At 34.8% G+C, this 27747-nt stretch overlaps 1 protein-coding gene, 1 long non-coding RNA gene and 1 pseudogene across 2 annotated transcripts; 2 read left to right on the top strand and 1 right to left on the bottom strand.

Moving 5' to 3' along the window:
- Positions 1-13: 13 nt before the first annotated feature.
- Positions 14-18675, top strand: LOC110349485 (uncharacterized). Its single transcript, XR_002395469.2, has 3 exons — positions 14-114; positions 17700-17831; positions 18303-18675. It is a non-coding gene; the product is annotated as an uncharacterized LOC110349485 (long non-coding RNA).
- LOC101697719 (NADH dehydrogenase (ubiquinone) complex I, assembly factor 6 pseudogene) lies at positions 9249-10208 on the top strand (annotated as a pseudogene).
- Positions 13667-16349, bottom strand: Gje1 (gap junction protein epsilon 1). Its single transcript, XM_087190289.1, is given in 5 exon segments — positions 13667-14439; positions 14441-14629; positions 14631-14699; positions 15250-15432; positions 16097-16349. Coding segments are annotated over 5 exon segments (618 nt in total). The 5' UTR covers positions 16136-16349; the 3' UTR covers positions 13667-14301.
- Positions 18676-27747: the final 9072 nt, after the last annotated feature.

Genomic DNA, 27747 nt, shown 5'->3' with positions numbered 1-27747 from the left:
GCACAATCTTTATGTGTGTTTGGTTTATGGTAGTTACAACCTAGAAAGTGCTGAACGCCTTGGCGGTTGTGTTGCATGTGGCACCATCGCTCTCTGCTGGTAGGAGGAAGAAGAGTGAGTGGGTTTTGTTTTGTTTTATTTTCCTTTTTTTTTTTTTTTAATTTTGCTTATGGCAAAAGGAAAGAGGGAAAGGGAAGAAGGTAATGTTTACTGACTAGCTTTTCGCATCATTCAGGATTTTTCACTTCGTATCCCTTTTGATTTTAGAAATTTTAATTTCAATTCTTACACGAGAAGAGAAATACTGTGTTTAAATTTTAAATTAAAAGTGTCTAGGGTGCCACATTAGATAAAATAACCAGCATTTTTCTAATTTAAACACTAAATATATGAAGCTTGCAAAATTGAATTTTTGTTCCGATGTGGCCAATGTTTATTTTAGTAAATGAACAATGTATAGATTGCTTATTATTGGACAATGATTAACAATTTGCAACTTATTTTCACTTTCATTATTTAACGCGATGGGGTATTGGACACTTTATTCAGAGGTGCTGATTCATACAATTTTATAGTAAGGATCAGGTTTGCCTTCTAGGATTAAGGATTTCAACTCTTTCTCTTCTCTCCATCAAAAAATATCCTTTTGGACTTTACATTTTATCCACTGCCTCTGATAATCTTTATCTTTATTTTGACTCAATCCCAGTTTTGAGGATTTATCTTAGAACTAGTTTTCATTGAAATACATTATATCCAAGAACCCAGATCTTAAGCACTCAGGTTTCTCATAGCATTACTATTTTCTAATTACACCCATTCCCCACACCCAAAAAATCTCACTTTATGTCTTTATCATATCCCACTGTACATCCTTTGACTGTACTTGTTTACAGAATTCATCATCATATCCTTGGCCTAGCTTTTTACCCAGCATAAAATTAAGTTCTGTATTCTTCCCAAATCTCAGCAACACATTAGCTACCACTTGAGAATGGATGCTTGCTTTATCTCTCACTCCTGCAATCCTGACTTTTCACTCATAAGTTGCTGCAGTAGGAGAGAAATAAAAGAAAATCAGACTGGGATACTATATATTTCTTCTTTCCATCCACATAACTTGCCATTTATTATTTTTCTATTACTTTGTGGTTCTCAACTGTGGCTGTCCATAAAGATTTCCTCAGAAGCTTTTAAAAAGGATCATGTTCTGGGCCCATCCCTAGCAATTTTGATTTAATTGTTTAGGTTGGATCCTAAATACCAATATTTTTTAAAAAGTTCTCATAAGGGCCGGGGATTTAGCTCAGTGGGTCTGGCGCCTGCTGCGCAAGCGCAATGACCCGAGTTGGATCCCCGGTACCAAAAAAAAAAAAAGTTCTCATAAAATCTTAGTGGTACATCCAGGGTTGAAGACCAGCTTTACCCCACTCTCGTCGGGTGAAGCTCTTTCCTCAACAAGGACATGGGTTGCTATTGAGATTGAGGCCACCAGATATGAATTCTTTCACCCTGCCTCTGTCACAGCTCAAAGTAATAATATCTACCTAGCACTAGCTGACCATCTATCTCTGTATCACACACATGCTAGGGTCTTTACACTGATTCATTAAATGTCCACTATAACCTATAAAAATATTATCATCATTATTTTACAGATGAGAAAAACAGAGCTGAGAATTTAGGAGACTTGCACAAAATGATCATAAGTAAGGGTAGTGACATCAAAATCTAGGTGTTTTGGTTTCAGAGCCTGAGTACCTAATCATTGCTACTTGACTGTGATGTGTCTGTAAACCAATGTAACCTTGTATTTTATCTTTTTTTTCTACTCCATCATTCTGAATCTGGAAAACAAATGTCCCTCTTTCTGGTGAAGGCTGCACCTTCCTGTTATTTTCATTTCTAGCTTCAGGATTAGAGTTGCCAATCTCTTTCTCATGTGCATGCATTTCCAGTTAGGGACAGATGGAGGGAAGGAGTAAACAAGCAGATGAAATGGTTAGAAAAGGATTTTACTCCATCTACCAATACCTGCTTCTTTCTTTCTGAATGCTCTACTCTCTTCAGGAGAAGATAATTGATATGATGGAGAGAAGTGCAGACACTGTTAGCATAACGGTACATTGAAATTATGCTGTAAAACAAACTAAATATTAACAGTGAAGTTGGTTTGTCTTGTTTTACTATGAAGGAATTATTATGTTTCGTTATGAAGAAAGACCTAAACTATTCTATCCAGCTCAGACCATTTTCTGAAGGATCTGATATCACTCTTCAGAATGAATCTAGAACTACGACAGTGAAGGCTATGCAAAGATTCATAGCAAGACAGAGCGGGGGAAACTACAGGGAGAAGAAAGGGAGTGAAACTAGAACTAACAGGTGTTTTCATAGGAAAAGTTAAAAGTTTTTGCACCATCTCCTGGACTCTATGTGAATGTGTGCTCACATGAAAGAAACTTTCTGTTCCAATTTGGTCAGAACTAATTTGTTAGTAAGTGACAGGAAATCAGTTGGTGTAATCAGGGTAATAAATAATCAAGAGCTGTATTTTTTGATATCCTGCACATGGTAAAAATTTGTCTTCTAATTTCTAATTGTGTTTTCACATCCTATTAGTACAATGTCCCCTCAAATAGAGACAGTTCTTCCTGAAATATTCCATTGGAAGAATAAAAAAAGACCCTGAAGATTTGGACAGGCCTACTTCCTTATCAATGGCTGTAGCAAGTTGAAATTATAAAAGTTGCAGTTTTTATTTTTAACACAGGCATTTATTGGTTCCATCACCTTTGAACTATACGAGAACATTAAAAATAATAAACTTTATATGCAGAATTGTGTCTGGTTTCTTGCTTATTCCTGTTCAGTATCCCTACCCTCATGCCAGCGCCATGCTGTTTGGGTTATTTTATCTTTAAAGAAGTCTTGAGAGTATGTATAGTATGTAATATAAGTCCCAGCTCATTTTGCTTTTCTAAAATTTATGTTAGCTACTCTAGCTCTTTTGTGTTTCCATTTAAATTTTAGGAATAGCTTCCCGATTTCCCCAACAATTTGCTGGGATTATATTAAAATTAAATTTACAAATTGCTTTGTAGTGATTGATGGTAAAAATGACTAAGGCTTCAAATTATGAGTATTGTTGGTTTATGGGGATAGATGTCCCCCCCACAGCCTCATGTGCTCATCAGTGGAGCTTTTGGGAGGTAATTAAATCATGGGTGTGTGACATTCATCACTGGATTAGTCACTGATGGATTTACAGGTGAGGGCCACGTTGGGAGGTATAGCCTGGTGGAAATAGGTGAGTCCTTGGGGATGTGGCCTGGAAGGTTATGTTTCCTTCCGCCTGTCTGGTTCTATGCTATCTGCCTTGCCACGAGTGAGCCTCCTCTGCTCGGCCCCTCTGCCACACTGTCCTGCCTTGGAACCAGCCAACTATGGACTGAAACCCTTACAAATCGCAAACCAAAATAAACCTTTCCTTCTTTAAGTTGTGTGTGTTGGGGATTGTGTTCTAGCAACAAGAAAGTAATTAAGACAGTCATGATATGGTTTACTAATCCATGTTTAATTTCAGCACTAATTCCCAGCTTTTATTATACATATCTAGCACATATTTTGTAAAATTTATCTATATATATTTCATGTTTTTTTGACTCTGTTGTAAATGATAGTTATTTAAGTATAAATTCAATTTTTAGTATTCTACATAAATGTTAACTTTGATAAATTTCGCTATTCTAATAATTTTTTTTAAATCCTTTAGATTATGAGTAAAAATGTTATTTTCTCTTGCCAATCTGTATATCATTTTGTCCTTAGCACATTTATTGAATATTTACTCAAGATATATACTTTGTTTTTGATTTTATCTTGTAGACTTTCAGATGTAACAGAACCAGTAAAAGTAGACAACTTACCTTTTTCCAAATTATAGGGAAAATTGTTCATCCTTTCAATATTGAATGAGTATTTCCTATAGATTTGCTTAGCTGCTTTTTATGAAGTTTATATAATTTCGTTTTAGAGTAAAATGTTTAGATTTTATTTCCCTCTTCATAAAGTGAGTGTTAAAATTAATCAAAAGTTTTTATATCCGCATCTATTTAGATAGCTACCTGCTTCTCCTTCATTATTCCTTGAGTACAGTTCAGTTACATTAATCGATTTTCAAGTGTTAAAAAAAAAATCTTTCACTCTTGGGATAAACCTCACTTGAACATATGTTTTTTGCTAAGAATTCTTCATATCAAGGTGGTGCTGGCCTCATTAAGTGAAATGGCAAATATTCCCTCCTAATTTCTAAAATAGATATTAGAGAATTATTTCTTCCTTAAACATTTGATGAAATTCATCAGGGAAATCATCTAGGTCTGGAGTTTTCCTCATGGAAAGGGCTTGAATTTCAAATATAATTACTTTAATGGATGTAGGGATCCTTATATTTTCTGTTTATATTAGCTTTGCATTGAATCAATTTTTAGTAATATGTGTTTCAAAGGATTTTTCCATTTCACCTAAGTATAAACTTACTGGCACAATATGTTCAGGTATTCTTAGAATTATTTTAATGTCCTAGCATGATGTCCCCTTTTTCATTTATTATATGGGTAATGTTTAATTTTTTCCTTTACTATCTCAGTGAGACGAAAACACATTAGTTTTACTAATCTTTGAATAAATCAAACTTTTAAAAAATGCATTTGATTCAGTTTTCTACTGTATTCCCATTAATTGTTTTTTACTGGGTATTGAACTCAGGGCCTTAGCACTAAACTATATCCTTATCCCTTTTTAAATTTTTTATTTTAAGACAAGGTCTTGCTAAATTGCTAAATTGCTCATGTTGGGCTTGAATTTGCTGTCTCCTGCTTCAGCCTCCCAGAGTGCTGAGATTTCAGGAGTATGCCACCATGCCCAGGGCTCTATTCAATTTGTTTTTAGAACTGATGTGTTTTTGTTTTTTTGGTACTGGGGATCGAACTTGGGTCCTTGCACTTGCGCAACAGGTGGCAAAACCACTGAGCTAAATCCCCGGCCCTCAATTTGTTTTAAAATTATTATTTTGCTAATTTCTTAAGATAAGAAGGCTAAAGAATTTTATGTTTTTCCAAACATAATACCAAGATCTTTCAGTATTTTTCCAGAACTGTTTTAATGCTTTCCACAAGTTTTGATGAATTGTTTGTATTAACATTGTATTTAAAATGCTTTTTAATTTCCAATGTAATTTTCTTTTGATCCATACATTTATAATAAAGTGTCTTGTTAATTATTTTAAATATTTGGGAATATTCTTAGTATTTTATTGCTTTCTAGTTTAATTCATTGTGATCTGTAAATATACTCTGTATGATTTTAGTTTCTTAAAGAAGTCAAATAGTCTTAAAAGCAAATGGTCTTTTTTGGTGAATGCTCCATATAACACTTACAAAGAATGTACATTCCTCTGGCATTGGATGGAGGGTTCTATAAATATAAATGAGTTCAAGTTACTTATTGCTAATATTTACTTTCTGCTTATTTTGTCAACTGACTACTGAGAAGAAGGGTTGGAATGTTTAACTGCAATTTGATTCATTTCTCTTTTCAATTTATTTTTGCTTCATGAATCCTGATGTTTAATAACTGGTGGCATACACATTGTGATTGCTGTGCTTCCTGATGCAATTACAATTTAATCATTAGGAAACATCTTTTTAAAGTCTATCATTTTTGTTCGCCCCGAAATCTACTTGTGTTTCCTAATATTAATATAGCCAGTTTTGTTCTGTGATTCTTATTGTTTCATGATATATTCTTTTCATTTTTTATTATCTACAAATTTAGATGTTTTACATATTAAATATTTAGCTATTTGAAAATATGTAAAATGGGGTTCTTTTAATAATTTGATCTAACATTATGTTCTTAATTTGTATCCGTTTGCCTACAAATGCCTGAAGTTTATATTTCTTTATGGTAGAATAGTACTCCAGTGTGCATATATATATATGTATATGACATTTTCTTTGTGCATTCATCTGTTAATGGACATATATGTTATTTCTATGATCTAGCTATTATAAATTGTGCTGCTGTGAACATGGGTATGCATGTATCCCTGTAGTATGATGACTTTAACACATGTGGGAAGATACCTAGAAGAGGAATAGCTGGATCAAATGCAATATCTATTCTTAATTTTTAAAGGATTCTCCACACTGATTTCCATAGTAGTTGTACTAGCTTACATTCCCACCAGCAATGTAGAGGAGTTCTTATTTTCCTCACATCCTTGCCAACATTTGGTATTATTTGCTTTATGATGATGACCATACTTTCTAAGGTAAAGTGGTACCTCTATGTAGATTTAATTTGCATTTCTTTAATGATCAGCAGTGTTGAACGTTTTTTCATGTGTTTAATAGCCATTTGTACTTTTTTTGAGAAGTGTCTATTCATTTCAGTTGCCCATTTTTTGATTGAGTGTTTTGTTGCGGGGGGCGGGTCCTAATATTTTGTATTCTTTATATATTCTAGATGTTAGTCTTTTGTCGAGTGAATAGTTGGAAAAAATTTTTCCCATTCTGTAAATTGTCTCTTTGTTGGTTAAGTGAAATAAGTCAGACACACAAGCTTAAATATCACATGCATATATATGTGTGTGTATATATATATATATATATATATATATATATATGGGTTACATATACACATATATGTATATATACATATATATGGGTTATATATACATATACATATATGGGTTAAAGTCATATAACCCAATATATATATTGGGTTAAAGTCATCATACTATAGGAATACATGCATACCTATGTTTATAGCAGCACAAGATCTTAGAAACAGTATATATGTCCATCAACAGATAAATGGACAGAGAGAGAGGATCCAAAATAGAAACTGACAAATGGGAAGTAGGTAGAAGTTAAAATAACTTTCTAAATTGTTTATTCTGTTGATAATTTGTTTCATTTACTGTTAGTTTCATTTGTTTATGAAAAGATCACAATACACAGAATGTTAACCATTGTTATTCTCTATTTTGTTATGAACTTTTGTTTTATTATTTTATAGAAGTAAGTAGAGTGTTTTTATATTTTCTTTATTATTATCAACTTGTATTACATTAAAATAAAAAATTTAAAAATAATTTGGAGTACATTTTTAAAACATACATTCAGATAATCTTTGTTTTTATGTAGAGTGCCAAGATCTTTCATGTTTATTGTAGCTACTCTTATGTTTAAGTTTAAGTCTACTTTTGATATTGTTTTCTATTTGTCTTCTCTGGTGTTGTTCTCTTTTTCTTTTCAACAACCTTTAAGATTAATTGAATATTTTATGAGTCCTTTTGGTTTTGTTGTTAAAGAAAATTTTGTTGCATGTTTTATTGGTTGCTTTTTTTTTTTAGTATACTTTAGTGTATCTTTAAATTATCACATTGTACCTCAAATGATACTTAATCTTCCATATATTGTTATGAAACTTACAGTCCTATGTTTCTATACTGGAATTGATTTGTTAAAGGTTTATCATTTTTCTTGTTAGTATTTTCCAGAGCCATTATAGATTTATTTATTCTATATCATTTTCTAACTTATAATTATCTGTCTATATACTTATTAAATTTTCTTTGTACTGGGAATCAAACTCAGGCCCTTGTGCTTGTGAGGCAGGGAGTGGCACCACTGAGCTAAATCCCTGGCCCATTACATTATTTTTTTCTTAGTTTTATTTTGAATTTCTTATGTTTGCTTTCAAATTACCTTTATTGTTTCTTTGTTTATAAAAGATATTGTTATGATTTATATCTATAAATTCCCTCAAAATTCTCATGTGTTCAGAGGTGGGGCTTTTGGAATGTGATTGGATCATAGAGGTTCTGTACTAATCAGTGGATTAACCCATGGATGAGTTCATAGATAAATGCGCTGTTAGGAGATAGGGCCTGTTCACAAGAGGGAAGTCACTGGGGGTGAGACCTGGAAGGGAATATCCCTCTCCCCAGCTCTTCTTTTTGCTCTCTATTTCCTGACTGCCAAGAGTTGAGCACATTTTTTTTTCTGCTATACCTCTCTACCATCCTGTTTCTGCCTTGTGGCCAGCTGTTTTAGTTACTTGAGGCAAAATATACCTCTCCTTCTTTATTTTATTTTATTTTTTGGTACCGGGGATTGAACTCCGGTCCTTGCGCTAGCGCAGCAGTCAGAGAAACCACTGAGCTAAATCCTCAGCCCTACCTCTCCTTCTTTAAATTGTGGGTGTCAGCTATATATATTGTCCTTGCAATAAGAAAGTGACTAAGACAGATTTCAACATCAGAAAAGTGGAGGTATTGCTGTGACTATAGTTGGCCATATGATTTAGAAGCCTTTGAAAGTGATTTGTAGGGAGAGTTTGGAAAGTTTTGGAGATGCTAGCTAGAGAAGCTTCAGAACACTGTAAACAGAGTAAGCAGAGAAATATGGGAGATTCTGGTCAGAGATCTGAAGGCTAGAATGCTGATGGGAATGTGAACATTATAAACCAGGCTCTGTGAAAATCAGGAGCAAAAAGCAGATGTGAAGAGATTGTAGTTTTAGTACAATTAGGGAAGTATTTGCAGAATTAGGGCTTTGGAAAGCATGGGTACTGAAAAGATCAGCATCAAAAAGAAGCCAACCACTTTGATCAGAAAAATAGGAAAAATGGTTTGAAGGCATCATAAGAATCAGCAAGACCCTACACTTTGTGGGCTCAAGGGTGCAGAAATGTAAACTTTTCCATTGGGAAGAGTCTCCTGGACTCTCTCCTAGAGAATATTCACCTAGGGCATTGGTGGTGAACCTACGGGATGCATGCTACAGCAGGCTGTTTGTATCACTGAAACCTCTAAAATGTTTGCAACAATGACCTAGAGAACTGGTTCCCTGGGATTTGTTTCACAGTGCTCAGCCATCCAGGTACTCAGAGGCCTCTGTAGCCATGATTTAATGGAGTTCAGCTACTGCTTAAGCAGAGAGCAGACCCAAGTGTCATCCACATGGTGGTGATTTTACAGGCATGCAGAATACAAGACATAGGGTCAGGGAGGCTTTCACCCAAATTTCAGAGGGAGGCTTGACAGGCCAGGGACTGGGACTCTGAAAGGGGAGTGTGCGAAACTCTTACAGTAAAACCAAAAGTACAATGCTGGGCACTCTGCGGCTCGGTGGGCTGGGTCTGTGCTGCCGGCGGCTGCCCCGGGGTCTGTGGGTGCACGCGCAGCTGCTGTCAGGGGCCGCGGAGACCAGACAAAGTGTGGCAGTGGTCAGCAGTGCGGGCGGCCCGGGCACGGCAGGGGACTGCCTGGAGCTGCTGCGGAAACGAGATTATGAAAATTATTTATGCTCCCTGCTGCTCCCTTCAGAATCCCGAAGCTCTGCTTTTGCACTGAGGGCCTTCAATGTGGAACTGGCTCGGGTAAAGGACTCAGTTTCTGAGAAAACAATTGGACTGAGGCGAATGCATTTTTGGAGAAAAACTGTGGAAGATATATACTGTGACAACCCACCACATCAGCCTGTGGACATTGAACTATGGAAGGCTGTCAGAAGACATAATCTGACTAAAAGATGGCTTATGAAAATCATTGGTAAACGAGAAAAAAATTTGGATAACAAAGCACATTGTAATATCCAGGAACTTGAAAATTATGCTGAAAACACACAGAGCTGTCTTCTGTATTTAACACTGGAAATATTGAGTATAAAGGGTCTCCATGCAGATCATGCCGCCAGTCACATAGGAAAGGCATAAGGCATTGTCACTTGCTTGAGAGAAGCACCCTATCATGGCAGCAGAAGAAAAATGTTCCTTCCCATGGATATTTGTATGCTGCATGTTGTTTCACAAGAGGACTTTCTGAGGAAGAACAAAGATAAAAATGTGAGAGATGTGACATATGACATTGCCAGCCAGGCACACTTGCATATAAAGCATGCTAAGTCCTTCCACAAAAGTGTTCCCGTGAAAGCATTTCCTGCCTTTCTTTAGACAGTTTTCCAAGAGGATTATTTAAAGAAAATTCAACGAGTGGATTTTGATATATTCCACCCATCTTTACAGCAGAAGAATACATTATTTCCTTTGTCTCTATATATTCAGTCATGGAGGAAAAGATATTAAAATAACTCCCTGGTAAAACCAAAACAAAACAAAACAAAAAAACCCCTAAAATACAGAGGCCAGGAATTAGGAGATACCAGGAATGTAGAACATCTGTGGAGGAAAGTGGCAGATGGTGAGTGGAACCTGCCCAGTAGAGATGTCATGTAGGTCATAACTGGCAAGGCCACAGGGGTGGGGCTGCCCAAGCACTTTGGAGCTCACAACTCACTGTAATCTACCCCTGGTGCTGAACATGGAGCTATGGGATTTCATGTTTGTTCCATTGGTTATAAATTTCTTTGGCCTCATTGTTTTCTTTCCCTCCATTTCTCTCTTTTGGAAAAGGAATGTTTACCCTGTGGCATTGTACATTGGAAGAATTTAGCTTTCCTTTTGATTTTCACAGGGGCTGATAGCTAAGAGTTTGCCTTGAGTCTCAGAGTAGTCTTTGAACTTGGGCTTTTAATCAATAGTGGAACTATTGATACTTCAGCAACATTTAGAGAGTAACTCAATGCATTTTGCATAAAGCAATGGATATGAATTCTTTGGGGGCCAGGTGGAATGTTATTGTTTAGATTGATAATGTCCCTCAAAACCCTCATGTATTCAAAGGTGGTGCTTTTGGAATGTGATTAGATCACTGAAGTGCTATATTCATAGCTGAATGTGCTGTTAGGAAGTAGGGCTTGGTTTGAAGAGGGGTGGTCACTGAGGGTGAGACCTGGAAAGGTATATCTGCTTGCCTGGAGCCTCCCTTTGCACTCTACTTCCTGGTTGTCATGGGTTGAGCACTTTTTCCTCTGCCATTTCCTCCCCCCCATCTTGTTTCTGCCTTGGAGCTAGTGAAGGGCTGAAAATATGAGGCAGAATGAACCCCTTCTCCTTTAAGTTGTAAGTGTCATGTATTTTGTCCCAGCAATGGGGAAGTAACTAAGACAGATGCATTTTCAGATGTCAGTTTTCCCTGTACTACATGGTCATATCTCATAGGTTTTAATTTGTAATATTCTGATTATTATTTTTTATATATAGTCTAGAAAACCTCAGTCTATATTACTTAATTGATCCAAGATTTCTTTATCAACAATTTTAAATACTTTTTCAATTATTCAGATATCTGTTTAAGTAAAAATGTTCTCTCTTTTTTGGTATTGGGGCTCAAACTCTGGACCTTGCGCTTGTAAGGCAGGCACTGGAACCACTGAGCTAAATCCCCAGCCCATGATTAAGTAAAAATGTTCTTATTAATTTTTACTATATTTGCATTTTGGTCAGGAAAATTAGTTTTTATATTTGAATCTGAATTTTATATGTAAAATTTATTATTCAGAACAATATAGCTATGTGCTAACAATGCTGATATAATAATATAAAATTGTAGATTAGTAAGAAATTTAAAAGATTGTCCAATCAAATTCTCACCTTGCCCTTCTCTTTGGATAAAATAATATGTACTTGTCTCAGTCCACTTTATGTTGCTATAACAAAATACAATGGACTCATAATTTATAGAGAAGAGAAATTTATTCATAATAATTCTGCAGGCTGAGGAGGTCCCATGTAAAGGTTCTGCTTCTGTTGAAAACCTTTTTGTAGAGGTATATAATGGCAGAGAGAGAGAGAGAGAGAGAGAGAGAGAGAGAGAGAGAGAGAGAGAGAGAGAGAGAGAGAGAGAGAGAAGGCCAGGCTAACTTATAGAAAACCCACACTCCTGGTAAGAAACCCACTCCCTGGATAACATTAATCTGTTCATGTAGGCAGGGTCCCCATGACCTCTCCACTTTTCAATACTGTTGCAGTGGGGATTCATTTTCCAATCTGTGAATTTTGGGAGATACATTCAAACTACAACCGTTTTGTTTTCTTAACAGGACCAGAAGTAAGCAGAGTTATTTTCTTTATTTAGAAATATCATCCTTTTATCTTGTCAGATGACAAGTGATCCCAGGGAGGCAAAGGAAACCAGAGTTCAAAGGACATGATGTGGTTAAGGGGAGACTTGCAAAACAGGAGACCTTAAAAGATCTGCAAAGGGCTTTCAGCTGAGTCTTAGTCAGTGTAATATCTTTAAGCATATTTCCATAAAAAGAAATACTTGAAAAGATTAAAATGAACAAAATGCAATATTCACACAAGACTGAGAATAGCTGCAATCATCAACAGCCAGAGTGGAAAATCTCTTAAAAAAGAAGCATACTTTGACAGTGCCATCTGTGAAGTATGACTCAAACAAGAATAAATCAAAGTGTTTATGTATGAATGGGCAATGATGTTAAACAAAAGTCTGCTGTGGGGTATTTGAAAAAAAATGTCCTTCCCTGGGAAAAATCCTGAAAAGCAAACCAGAATATCCTTTTATTCCCCCTTCTGTCCTGTACACAATGTGTACCTACTTAATGCAGATACAGCAGTTTATGTGTAACTGTGATCCAACCTGCATAAGGATGGAACTCAAGGTTTTGAGAGTAGTGGAAGGATAACATTTTCTACCACCAAAGGGAATTTGATGTGATATTCAGAAAGGTTTGCCTTGTATGGAAAATTAGTCCATTAGTATATACTATCCTTTTGCCATTTAACAAAGCTTATCTGTTTCTAAGTGACATAACTGTATTCTATAACAAAATATAAGAATGTTATGAGTAGACAACTGCCTAGCATCCAGCAAGATAAAAGACACAATGTATGACATGCAATTAATAATTACCAATCTTGAACAGATGCAAGAAAAAAGACACAACCCATGAAGGCGAGGCCTCAATTTGGGGGAGGGCTAGTAGAAGCAGTCCATGTTGGATGCAAACAATGAAGGAGTATATTACCTACATACAATTTTGATATAATAATTAAAAGATTAAATATTGTTACTATGTATCAATACTAAGGGCCAGTGTTTCTAAATAAAACAGTGAATAAATATTCTTTCCCTTTAGGGTGGGTTGGTTATTCCACCAGTCCCCACACCTTTGGCCTGCCCCTGGACCACCCAGTTGAATGTAATCCAATATAGATACTAAACTTTAATTCTCTTTATATGAACTCTTAATGTAGTACATGTTATATAATAGGTACTCAGTTGCTATTTGTTGAATGAAAGAAAGTTGGATTTTTTTCTTGTGCTTTCATGTGGAGAAAGCTCAATTAATTTAGAAATCCCAACTCCAGAAAGTCATGATATCAAATATACACTGGTTAATGCTTAATAAAAAATTTAAAACCTTAGCATTTGGCTGACTATAATTATTTCCCTAAAAACTCACCAGTATAAGGTGTAATGCATAAAGATTTTACAGGAAATAAAATGAAGATGATTGTTAGTAAAGCAGGCAGATAGAAATGCACTGAATTGATACAAAATTGCCTTTGAAGTAATTTCATAGCTATTAAGGAAGTTAATGTAATATAAACATAATTTTCCATTTCAATAATCTTGAATATCGTAGTTATTGTTCCTGGATATCTATGGGTACAATAAGAAACAAGAAAACCATGCACAATATTATCCATTACATTTTAAATTTATTATGGTGACTATATTTCTGTATCATTTAATATTAAATATTTCAAGAAATAATATAATAGTAAAACGTAATTGTTCTAACTTTTCAGGTTAGTGGTCAAACTATAGGTTTATTCTTTAATAATTAATTTATAATTTTTGTGCTTGAATAAGTTATATTTTCCAAAAATGCAAAAATAATTATATCCTCAAAGGTAAAACTACATGGTTCAATGGAAAGGGAAATAGGAAGATTTAGATTCTAGTTGGCTGTATGACTGCATGTAAATGAGCATCCCTGAACAATATTTTTCTCTCTGTAAAAGAGACAATAAAAGTTTCTCTGTCCAAAAAATGCTGTGATCAATTTAGATGTTGTACACAAGTGAAGTCTGTAAAAGTTCTATTTAAAAATGAGTTAACATTAGTTCTGTGTATACTTTAAAACAAAATAACTGATAAAAATTAAAATAGAATGAAATGTTTGTCTGACAATTCCTGTCCTAGAACTTACTGTTTTATTTTATAGTAGACATATATTTCAGACATCTCAGTGTTTAAGGAACAGATATTTGTTTTGGAATTGAGACACTTGGCTAAGATAAAACTAAATAAAAATGATTAATAGCTATGACATGACAATAGGTTATCAACCTTTGTTATTGCCTAACTAGAAAACATAGTCTTCTAAATATGATCTCAAAAACCTCACCAACACATAATACCATTATAATTACAGTGAATGCATACATCGCAATGAGAAAAATGGTTTTTTCAAAGTGTTCTGGAACCATGCATCTTACAGTAGTCATTTTTTTTCCCAAGAGAACTGGCATCACACAACTAAAGAGGTTTTACTTGGAAACCAAAGAGGTGAACCTGAAGCCAAAATGCTATCACTTCTAGACTAATTCTTAACAAGACAGAGAGAATGTAAATCACAGTGTAGATGGGCTTTTGAAGAATGCATTCTTGATTGATGCTTTTTACATGCAGCATAAACATGGAATATAGCTCCAGGAACCAGGATAATCACTAGTTGCAATGCCCAGAATACCTAAAGTGTATCAGAAATGTCTGGGTCAAAATTAGTTAATGTATAACAAAAAATACAATAAAAATTCAGACTCTCAGCAAAAGCTAACAAGAATTCCAAGTTTCATAAAAGTCTTATAAACAATAAAAAATAGAAAGGGCACAGCAATATTTAACATACCTCAGTAATATATTTAAAATTTAAACACATAGTTATTGTGAAAATATAGAAAATTAAAAAGGAAAATATGGTCATATTTTACCATCATTGCCTATCAATTACTGATAATGAGGAATCACTTAATTTTTGTAGCTTCCTAATCTCTTTATTTTAAATGCAAGTCTGAAGTATAATTGTAATTTTGATATATCACAGAATTCTGGATTTGGAAGAAGGTCCTAACCAACTCCAATTAATTTTTCTGAAATATACAGTCAATTAAAGAAAAAGTAATATAATTCTCAAAACCATGTTAAAGTACATCTCTTTATGACATTATTTTACATTTAAAAAGGAAAAAAAAATGTTTCCATTGTAGAGTCAATGTTTATAGGGAAACAGAGAAATTTACCTGTGGTGTGATTGGGATGAACTGATTGTAACAGAAAAGGTTGATCTCTCTTTTGTCTGGATCACAGCTAAAATGCAAAGCCTCATTCCCATAAACCACAAACACTAACACTCCAAGGAAGAACATCTGGACAGATCCAAAGAAAAGGGTGTGGAATTGACCAATCACGGTTGGTGGTTTAAGCTGTTAAGATTTTAGGAGAAAGAAAAAAAGCAGTTGAAAACAAACACTAAGAGGGGACATCTTAAATGATATTCTTGTGATGACATTTAAGAAAGTAAAGATTCAAAAGTTTTAAAGCAAGATAGGCCGTGAGACATCATCAAATCAAACACAAACCCTGCAGTATAAGACTTCTTGCACCTTTTCCCTCTTAAAGTAGGAAACGAAATAGTCAAATAGGGACATAACACTAATCAAATATATATTTAAACAGCTTTAAATTCAATTAATATCCTCTTCCTCTGTAATCTTTTTAAATAAAACCATGAGACTATTACAAAATACAGTACCTCTTTTGGTAAATTACATGACAAATCCAGTATTAAACTTAGTACACACTATCTTAACAACTAAATGATGTTTGTTTAATAGTCACTACAACTTTTTTTCCCCCATTCCTTGAATAGGGAATTGAGAGGATGAGGTATTGTAAAACACGAACAACTGAAAATACTTTCTGAATTTTTCTATTTATAGTTCTAAATTAAAAATATTTTTGAAGTGCAAGCTATTATTTACATTATTCATAAAAAATGTAGAGGAATTTATTCATCAACGTTCATGCAAACGAGTTTAAAAGATATGGTCGAAACTCATACAAATTGATGTTTTGCATAGTACTTACACATCCCTCATAGAAGTTTTTGATGTAATTTAGAGACATGTCTCAGGAGATGTTATTCTGGCATCCCTGTGGGTTAACTCTTGATCCACGGTGCCAGTTCGCTTCTGCCAGATTCAAACTCTCTCATGACTTTCACAGGAGAAATCACTTATCACTGCAAATTTCTCTCCCGTCTTCCTTTGCTGCCTTTTTTATTTTCATGGATCTCTGGGGCCCCAGTCAACTTTCCTGTCTCTGTTCCAAAACAAAACAAAAACAAAGAAAAGCAAAGGGCATGTGGTCAATCTGATAATCCCATGACTTGCACTATCAGCATAGGTAGCCAGCCAACTGGAGTGCCAGCAAAGCAAGAGGCAGCCAGAGGAAGGGTCTGAGCACTCAAAGCCCCTGCAATTACCTGAGAATTGTCTATACGTAAATCAGTGGATCTCTAGCTTGGGGTTCCTTAGGTGTGCCCCAAAAGATAAGTTTTTGGGAAACATTCCCGATCCCTTCTTGTTTACTTCCCTGGAATATAACTAATTTCTAGGAAGTCTAAGAAATTGCAATACAATGATAACTATTACATCATTGAATATTTCTGATGTGTTGCTGTATCTGTCATTTTGTTAAATACCTGCCATAGACATGGAAAACTATGCAATTAGGTCTCTGTTCTAAGGACACAGACAGGGGATGCTAATCAAGGTAAGATCAGAGTCTAGCACAAATCACAAGCAATCTCTTGTTTTCATTTCTTCTTTAGTTTGTATTTTATCCTGTTAGACACTGTTATGGGTGCTGAGTATCAGCAGGAACAAACAGACAAGTAACTATCTCTAACTGATACATCTGCTTCCATCCAGTTATATCAACGATATCTCATATGTCTCTCCTCCATCTGCCACAGCCATTGATGGATTATATCCCTTTTGTTTGTCTGTCTTTCTTATTCTTTCCTTGTTATCTCAAGATTTTAACTCCAGGTACCTTTACTGCACTCTTCCAGCAGTGTAGAAGTGATTGTATAATGCACTCACTGACAAGGGCAGTGACATTGTTGAACAGAAATGCTGTACTGTATAGGAAAAAAAACCCAACTTAATGATCCCTCAGAATGGTTACATAAGAGATATTGGTATATAATCTTGCCTTTTCAGAATCAGAATTCCAGATTTGTTTTTTGATAATTCCTATGGACAGCTAAAAGTTCTGTCATTTGCATAGAATAAATCTGTTTTGACTTATGCCATTGAGGAGTAATGAATATTATTGCTTAGTCAGATATATACAATTGTCAAATGTATAAATCATCAATGTCTTCCTGTGTCCTTTCAGGGATTAATGCAAATGTCTTAAAGGCATGTGTAGAAGAGGGAATTACAGCCTCATCTTCATTGTTAGAATCCATGAGGGGCCAAATCAGTAATATCAGGCTCTCCTTACAGTTTCTGATCCAATGCTATGATAAGACAAAAGACTAATGCACAAAAGGATCAAAACATCACCTTTATATATAAAGATAAAATAGATGAGGGATGTGCTTTTCCTTTTGAGAAAGCATGATACTTAGGTATACTGTTGCATCCTGGTCTATGTTATTTTATGACTGCCTTTCCTACAGGGAGTGCCTGCCTGAGTCTGTGAGTCATGACCTGAGAAGAGCAGGACAGAACTGCAGATTACTATGGGACATTACACACAAGTGGAAGGTGTTAGATAATATGTGATGTGTACTCCATCCTAACTTTCAAAGGTAAGGTAAATTCTTAGATAGCAACTATGGTGAGACAGACCTGACATATATGACAATTGTATGTTAGAATGACATCCTGGGCTTCTATTCATGATAATAGTTGCATATCCCCAAAAGTAGCAAAAGAGAGTGATCCTCAAGTGCAAATATTTCTTAGGCTTTTGCTTAATACATGTTACTAACATGTTACAATACCAAGCCAGGTTTAAGAAATAGGTTTTATCTCTTCATGGATCTGGAAAGACACACTGCAGAGGTATGTGTAGGAAAATAAGAAAAAAAATTGTGGTCAATATTTTTTTCTACCACAAAATTCTGTCATGTATATATATATCCTTCCCACATATCTTCACCCAGGATGCAAAAATTCTCATCTAATTATATACCATTAAGGTTAAAGTTTATGGTTTTGTGATTTGTGATATATCTGGTTATGGCTCAGATGTGACTCTTTTTTTCCATAATCTCAAGACACAAAAGGAAACATTATCTTCCACTCAACATCAACATACCACAGTGATGCAGAGACTGGATGACTTCAGGAGAGACATCCACTTCAAAGATGGAAGAGCAAGAAAGGCGTACAGCTGTCACTCCTCCATAGCAATTCTGAAATCTCACAGGGAGAAATGTTGGCAGTTGTGCCTAGTTTGGAAAAAGAATTTTTGTGAGCAAGCCTATTACTTCTCCTTGAAAGCTGCTTCCCACCCTACTGTACTTATTGCTTAGCAGAAGCAGTTCCCAGGTCTATTGCCTGTAGCTTTTCAATGGCTTGTACTCTCTTCTTGTCTGAATGTATCTTCCCTGTTTCATCAGAATAATAAAAGATGTGTGAGAGACTGAATAGCTTCCTTGGACTACTTCCTGCTGGATCAGAGTTGGGGAGCCAGAAGTCTTTTTTTTAAATAATTGGGCCAAATTTCTCTTTTAATACATACTTATAATTTTTTTGCTAGTACAATATTGTTAATCATTTTTTTTTTTGCTTTTCTATATATCAGATTTAACATACTTGGTTTGAAAAAGAGGCAAACAATTATTTTAAAAACATACTTCTCTCCCTACATATATATTGACTGCTCTTTTTGGGTTAGGCTTTCTCTGAGATTGTATTTTTAAGATTTCTAGAAATTGATTATGTAATTGTAATGGTCATTGGTCATGCCTTAAATATTAGGGAAGTCATATTCAAAGACATTATAACCACACCATTGATTTGATTTTTATTCTCAGACACTTTCGTACATTAAAATTTTTCACTGTCCAAGGACACTAGGAATAAGGAAAAAGCCCAGCCCCCCTGTAGTTTTTTCCAAATATTTTTTGCAAACTCATCTCTAGGCTTCTAAACAAGGAAATGTAGATTGTTGGGTAGGACCCTGAAATGTGGAAATTAAGAGGGAAATATCTATTTATTTTCTCCTATGAAAAGCTCAGAGTATCATTGGAGTTAACAGCAGCTGGATGGTGCTGCAGAGTTTGGCCTTATCCTACTCTTCTTGGTCTTATCTCATCAGATCTCCTTGTGAAGAGGAAAGTCTAAGCAGAAAAGGAATGAAATGTAATATATACCAATGGAGTACTCGAGAAACACAAAGGAATCCACATAAATGAATGGGATCACTATGAGAGGGAGGAGTACACTATACCTAAGATCATAGGGTCGGAAATTAGAGATTTGAGATCTCAAGGAAATTATTTACCACCTCTGAATCTCAGCTTCTCTAATGGGGAATGAGAATAGTACTTAACTCATATGGCTGTTGTGTGTGGATTATCAAAGGATTTAAGGAACATGTTTCTTCTCAATGAGAGACTAAGCTACCTATTGTTTTCAATTTATATTTTCTTATTATGTACACTACAGAATATTGACAAATGGCTGATCCTTTTGAAGCAAGGAAGAGTCACTCACTACTTTATCCAATGTAAAGAACTTCTGTGCTGGCCAGAGTAAATGTGTCTTAATAAGAGATGAAAAATGTGTAAATTCCACATCTGTTTTCAATGTCTCTCCTTTCTCTTCTTGTCTCTCTTTAATATACTTGGGAAGGAATTGTTTCCTCCTGTAGAGTCTATTAGGATGTCAGGACATCCACTTCTGCTCACTAAAGACTAGTGCGATTAAGCCCCAGGGATGACTTGAGTAAATTTAATTTTAAAATTTACTTCTGTTCTTCTAGTTCTAAAGTTTTTTGTTTTTGTTTTTTTTTTAATAAACAGGATAACTCCATGAGTTTCCTGAGTAAGTGGACTAAAATTTGAGAGAACAGTATCAGTTTACTTGCTCAGATTTCCTTCTTAACTTTCACAAAAAAATGAAGCCAACCTCAGATCTACTATAATGACTATTAGTATAAAAGGCTTTATTACTGACATTTAATTATTACCATGATGTTGGGTGAATGCCTGACCAGTTATTGGGGGATGCCCTATTGCCTTATTGAGGGTACAGCAGAGGATGAAAGAATAACAGAGCAAAGAAAAAATAATAAAGCATAAAGAATTGTTTATTTCTTAGCGGGGTGGGATCTGATCTTAGGTCTTTCCTGGATAAAACCACCAACTCTGGATTAGTCAGTATTTATGATTATACAACATACCAAAGGGCACCAAGGCAGAGGTAAAGAATAGCGGGACTTAAGGCACTAATGAGCCGGGCTTGAAAAAGGGGGTAACTATGTATTCTTGTGAAGGACAGGTCACAGTTAACAAGCCACCTGTGCTATCTGTAGCTAACGTTTGATCTCAGAGAATGGCTTTACAGTCATAATTCCTCAGCGGCAGTGTCTTTTGCTCTTAGAGATGTTACAATCTTGTCGACCATTGAGATCTCAATTGTGACCATTGGCATAGGGAATTCTGTCTCCGTACACCAGCCATAGGTTTGTTTAGCAAATCACACATAGGCCTTGGAATGACTCATAATTTTAATCAATAGCTGAATTATAAGCCAATTTATAGGCTAATTCAATAATATTTTATAGCCTGTTCAATGTGGTTTCAAGCTGGTCTCCTGCACTGTGATATGCCATTATGAATCCAAACCTTGAAGTCATGTAAAATCTCTTGACATATCTTATTGCCATTCTAAAATTTCTGTCTGAGATTATATAAGACTTATGTAAGACTAGAAAATAATAAACTTATTTTGTGCAGAACCTCAGATGAGACTGAAAGAAATAAAAATATATGCATGGTACATGATGACTAATATATAAAAAGTATACTGTGATGACTAGTACATGAAAATCAATCTGTGAATGTTACATATTAATACTCTTTATTAATTACTCTAATTTAGTAAAAAGCAGGTTATCAAAAATTCAGTTAGTATCAATCCTTCTTAAACTTTTCTTAAAAAGTGGAAGAAAAGGAAATATTTCCAAACTCATTTCATCCTGATACCAAAGCCAGGCAAGGACACCACAAACAGTGCAAAGCAAAGCAAAACAAAACAAAATGCCCCCTCAAAACAAGAGTTCAGCATCCCTGATTAATAAACAGAAAAACCCTTAATAAATAAATTAAGAAATTGTAGAGTCAATAGCACATTAAAAGGGTCATACACCATGACCAAGTGAGATTTATCTCTGTGATGCAAAGATTATTCAACATATGCCTCAGTGTAGCACATCATATTAATTGACTGAAAGATAAAAACCACATTACCATTTTAATAAATGAAGAAAAAGCATTTGAAAAAAGTAAGCAACCATTCATGTTAAAAGCTCTCAGTAGAATAAGCACAGAAGAAACAACTTCAGAGGCCATACTCAAGTGAAATAAATAGGACACACATGTGTAAATACTGAATAGTTTCTCTGGTGTGAAAAACTAAAAGTATAAATAAGGCTCAAAATGTATAATTGATATTGTGAAATAGGAAGAAAAGGTCTAAAGGAGTAGGGGAAGTGAGGGGTGGGGGAAAGGAAAGAAGGGAAAAGAAAAATATGAGAAAAAAAATATGGAAACAAAGTCTTTGCAAATAGGGAAGGGTGGAGGGGGTGAAGGGAGGGCAGGGGAATGGGGAAAAAATAAGAACCAAGATACATCATGTAAAGGTACAAGATCCCAATGATGAATGTAACTGCATTTTATGCCTAAAATGTACCAATAAACATAATGGAAAAAAAAAAGAAGAAAGAACAACTTCAACCTAATGCAGGTAAGATGTGAAAAGCCCAAACTTAACTCATTATCAATGGGAAAAAAATTAAAACTTTCTCTCTAAGATATGGTACAAGGCAGGAATGCCCACTGTCACTACTTACATTCAACATAATACCAGAAGTCCTACCCAGAACAATTAGGGAAGAAACTCAAATCAGAAAGAAAAATATAAAATTATCTATGTTTTCAGATAGCAAGATTATGTAAACAGAAAATACTAAAGACTCAACAAAAACTAAAACAATTTGGAACAAACAAATTCAGTAAAGTTGAAGGTTACAAAAATCAATACCATTTCTCTACACAAGAAGTTATCCAGAAAACAAATTAATAAAACAATTAAAATAGTAATAAAAATGAACTACTTAGGAATAAGATAATCTAGAGTTGAAGGAATTGTACACTTAAAGTTATGAAAAATTAATGTAGGGAATTTTAAAAAACACTTTAAAAAAGACACACATAAATGAAAGACACGCATACTAATGGATTGGAAGAATGAATAGTGTTAAAATGTTCCTCCTACCCAAAATGATCTGCAGATTCAGTGTGATGTACGTCAAATCCAAACAACACTCATTATATAAGAAGAAGGAAAAAAAATCCTACAATTCATATGTCATAACTCAAGGTCCTGAATCGCCAGTGCCATCTTCAGCAAGGAAAATAAACTGGAGGCATTATACTTCCTGATATCAAAATATATTCAAAACATTAATCAAAATGGGATGTTGGTGGCATAAAACAGAAAGGTAAAATCAGTGGAACAGAAAAGAGAACCTAGAAATAAATCTACACATCTACATCTTCAACACGGATGCCAAGAAAACACAAAAGAGAAATATTGGAGAAAACACAACAAGGAAAATCTCTTCAATAAATGGCAAAACTAGATATCCAAATGGAGAAGAATAAAATTTGACCCTTATCTCACACTATATACAGAAATCAATTCAGTATGAATTAGACTTGTAAGGCACAAGACAGCAAAAATACCAGAAGAAAACAGAAAAAATAGCTTCTTGATATAGGCCCATGCACAAATTATTTGAGATGACTAAATGTCAGGCAACAAAATAAAAAATGAATGTGTAATATTGCATCAAAGTTAGAAGTTTCTCAGGGCTGGGGATTTAGCTCACTGGTGCCGTTCCTGCCTTATAAGCACAAGATCTTGAGTTCAAAAAAAAAAAAGTTAAAAGTTTCTACACAGTAAAGGAAACAACCAACACAATGAAAATGCAACCTATGGAACAGGACAAAGTATTTGCAGACTGTACATCTGATCAATAGTTAAAATCCAACATTTATAGGAAATTCACAAAACTCAATAGCAGAAACTCAAGTACGCAAAATAAAAAATGGACAACTAACCTGAATAGATGTTACTCTAAAGAAGACATAGAAACGGCCAATAGGTATGTGAAGAGGTGCTCAACATCACTAATCATTAGGAAAATGCAAAGCAAATCTACAATGAAATGTCACACCTGTTAAAGTGAATATTCTCTCTGTCTCTCTCTCTATATATCTCTCTATATACACATATGGATATATATAGATATATATGTGATATATAGAGTAGAGATATATAGGATATATATGATATAGAGAGAGCATATGTACATAAAATGGATATTACATATAGGATGGATACATACAGATATATAAAATGTGTGTATATATATATGTATATAGAGAGAGAGACAGAGAGAGAGACTGAGCGAGGATGTCAGGATGTGTTAGAGAAAAGGGAATATAAATTGGTACAATTGAAAACAGTATGGAGGCTCTTCAAAAAATTAAAAATAGAGCTACTTATTACAATCCCACTTCTAAGTATAAATCCAAAGGGAATGAAATCAACCACCGGGAGAGCTATCTGCACTTTGGCATTTCTTGCATCATTATTTAACAATGAACACGATATGCAACAATCTAAGTCTATTCACAGGTGAATGTATAAAGAAGTTGCTATATACAGACACAGAGAATATTATTTGGACAAAAGTGAATTAAATCTTGCCATTTTCAGCAACATGAATGAAAATAGAGGTCATTATGCTAAGTAAAATAAGCCAGACAGAGAAAGGTAAATACTTTAAGATCTCACTTATATGTGGAATTTAAAACAGTCAAATTCATAAAAGCATGCAGCAAAATGGTGATTGCCAGGAGACAGAGAGGAGGGATGGGAAGACAAAGGCTACAAAGTTTTAGTTCTGCAAGATGAATAATTTCTGGAGATCCAATGAAAAATCATGTATCTATAGTTAATGAAACTCTATTGTCTACTTCAAATTTGCTAAGAGGGTACATAAATATATTCTCATTACACACAAACACACCATACACAAAAGCAGAGGCAAAAACACACACAAAGGCAACTATGAGAAATGACAGAGAAGACTGTGGAGATTAAATTCACAAAATATGAATTTTATGCACTTTAAATATATAAAATTATTTGTCGAAGATACCTCCATAAAGCTAAAAGGCATGGCTTTAGAGCCATGCTTTTTTGTTTTTGTGCTTATTCATCCATTTTTTTCATTCATTTGATAAATATTGAACACCCACAATATCAGCTACTGAGTAAGATGTTGGAAATGTGTGGGAGCACTTACCTTCAGTGGGTTTACATAAGAGCAAGTGTACTTGTGTATGTATGTACATATGTGTATGTGCATATGGTTGAGATATATGATGCTGAGAATTTGCTTAAAATGGGGCACGATTTCTATTTAATCCTTCAGTGTGTGGTCACAGAGTGTCATGGCTTATTTTATATCTGGCAAACAAAGGAAAATGATCTCAATATAAATTTCCTGTCTAACACTGGTTCTCAATATTTTTCATCGTGTTATAGTAATTTTACCCTTTTCCTCATGTGATGCCAATGACTGCTGAATGGAGTGGAACAGAGATCAATTTAGGTACGTGCAATAGCATGTTTCCCAGGACAGCTGAAATAAGGTGATCTGGGTAGCTGGCTAGATTCATAAATCACAATGCCTAAATAATTCACGTTTCACTGAAATCTCTGAACTTGCCAAAATTGGATTTGTCTTTCTGCACTAACAACTTCTATTTTCTGGAATGGAATTTGGAGTGGCTTAGTGGAGTGGTCAATAATCAATGATGTTATTTTGGGCAAATTATTTAAACTTCTGGGATGCATTTCTATTTCTCTAAAAGGATGATACTGGATACTATGATATTTAAGTCATTTCACAATTATATGGCTTCTGAGTATTATAACCGTATTTGAGTATTATAACCATATTTAGAGCTACTGTATTGCCTTTGAGATTTACTGTCAATAATTTGGATGATACCACCAATCACTTGTCCTAATGGTCAAATTGAAGTCCTTATTTTCTTTCTTTTTCACTGAGTTCATAGCTCAAATATTCCTAAACTGTATGCTTTTTAGCTGTGGAACACACATAACTCTCTCTTTCTTTCTTTCTTTTTCTTTCTTTCTTTCTTTCTTTCTTTCTTTCTTTCTTTCTTTCTTTCTTTCCTTCTTTCTTCCTTCCTCCCTCCCTCCCCTTTCTTTCTTTCTTTCTTTCTTTCTTTCTTTCTTTCTCTCTTTCTTTCTTTCTTTCTTTCTTTCTTTCTTTCTTTCTTTCTTTCTTTCTTTCTTTCTTTCTTTCTTTCTTTCTTTCTTTCTTTCTTTCTTTCTTTCTTTCTTTCTTTCTTTCTTTCTTTCTTTCTTTCTCTTTAGCCACTCCATCCATACAGTGAAGCTCTAAAGGATAATGCTGCTTATAAATCCAGAAGATGAGTTTTTGTCTTTTATCTATGACTACTAATTATTATTTACACAGTCTATGCTAACTCATTAGTTTTAGTTTTTCTAGCTGTAAAATGGGAAAATAATTCCTACAATGATGCTGTGATTCAGAGAGTACATGAGGTAATACTTTACACATTACCAGATATGTACATGGGTTCTTAATAATATTTTTACTTCTGATACAGAGATGAGACTCATTTTATCAAAGTTTCTAGGAAGTATATTAAATAGGTTAAAAGTTGGATTTCTGAATCAGCAAGCACATGTTTCAATTATAACCAGTAATGATAAAGTCTTGGAAGCCAGGAAGCCAGATGTGGTGGCATAAATTGACACACAATTTAAAACTTAGGAATTGTTTGTTTCTAGAAGTTTGTATTTAATACTATTGGAGAATAATTGACTGTGGGTAACTAAAATCATGGAAAGTGAAACTGCAGATAAGGGGAACTATTATACTGTGTTATAGCAGCTGAAGCCAGACTAAGACAGTAGCTGATCCTTTGTATATCCCTGTTTTTAAATCTTTTTTCTGTCATTATGTGTCATTGTGAAGTTAATATATTCACTTGACTGATCTTTTCCTTTATGAGATTTCATATGAACTTAATCCTACTGAACACATTTTTCCTTCATTTCTGAAGCTGTATTTTTATCTCTATGAAGTGGTCAGTGAACTATACCCCAAAACTCTGCCACTTCCTTTTTGAAAGATGGTTTTACTGTAGCATACCTTTTACTGCAGCATACACATCATTCATTTATACATTACCTGTGATTAATTTTTGCTACAAGGTCAGGGTTTAATAACTGCAACCTATAGTCCATAAAGCAAAAATATTTACTACCTGGCCCATTAAGAAAAAACTTGCCAATGTTTATAGTCAATCCAGCTCCAGAAATTGAGGTATTCCTTTTTAGGTGGGGGTAGAAGGGCCTAGTGTGTTCAATGTTGTAGTCCTTCAGGTATACACCATCCCCTGCCGCTGGGAGTATTGGTTGCTGACAGTGCACGTCTTCATCTTTCATTGGTCATAGCTCTACTTGTAGGGAATTGTCTCACCTAGCTTATGTCCCTTTGCAGTGAATGATACATAGCTAGTATCAGGCTGATACAGGCACACACCCATTCCAAATCAGAGCAACATTCAAAAACTATTCCAGTTTCAGGGCTCCCCTTGGGTTTAACCAAGACTTCATACTCACATTGCAGTGTTTCGTCTTCTCAGTCCGGCCTTCCTCATTTCTTCGTAGGTCGATTCATAAGTGTACTCTCCAGTGAGCATTCTGCACACATAATTTCATCTCAGACTCTGTTTATTTTGTACATTAAGTCATTTTGTATATTGGTCAGCTTCTTGTCATTATAATAAATAACTGAGATAATGAACCTATAAAGGGGAAAGGTTTGTTTTGGTCAACTAGCTCTGTGCTTTGGGCCTGTGATAAAGCTGCACATTGCGGTGAAAGTGTGTGCTACAGCAAATTTGTTCACCTCACAGCCAGAGAGGGAAGAATTGACCCTGGAATCCCACTGTCCCCTTCAAGGTGTACACTTAAAACCTTGACAACCTCTCACTAGGCCTTGCTTCTCAAAGTTTCCATCACCTCCCAATCAGCCACACTGGGACCTTGGCCACCTTGACCTTTAACACATGAGCTTTGGTGCACACTTCAGAACCAAACTATAGTACCTGGGTAGCACAGGTGTAGATTCGTCCAGATAAGAGAGTGTTATATTCTGAATGCAGACTGTCTGCCGCTCTGGCTTTCCCGGAGCACTGAGATAGGCCTCCCAGTTAGCTCCACAGTCATTGTGTCTCTGTTAAGATGGTTCCTATGTCCTGCTTTCCCTGTATTTCTTAATCACAACTTCTATCACTTTAATAAGTGTGGAAATGTTTTATATTTTTAAACTAAAAGACCTTTATAATACATGTG

Source organism: Heterocephalus glaber, unplaced genomic scaffold, assembly GCF_053883595.1.
Source record: "Heterocephalus glaber isolate CG9 unplaced genomic scaffold, H.glaber_assembly_v1.0 deba00001550, whole genome shotgun sequence".
Lineage (NCBI taxonomy): Eukaryota > Metazoa > Chordata > Mammalia > Rodentia > Bathyergidae > Heterocephalus > Heterocephalus glaber.
This window is presented reverse-complemented; position numbering and strand designations above follow the sequence as displayed.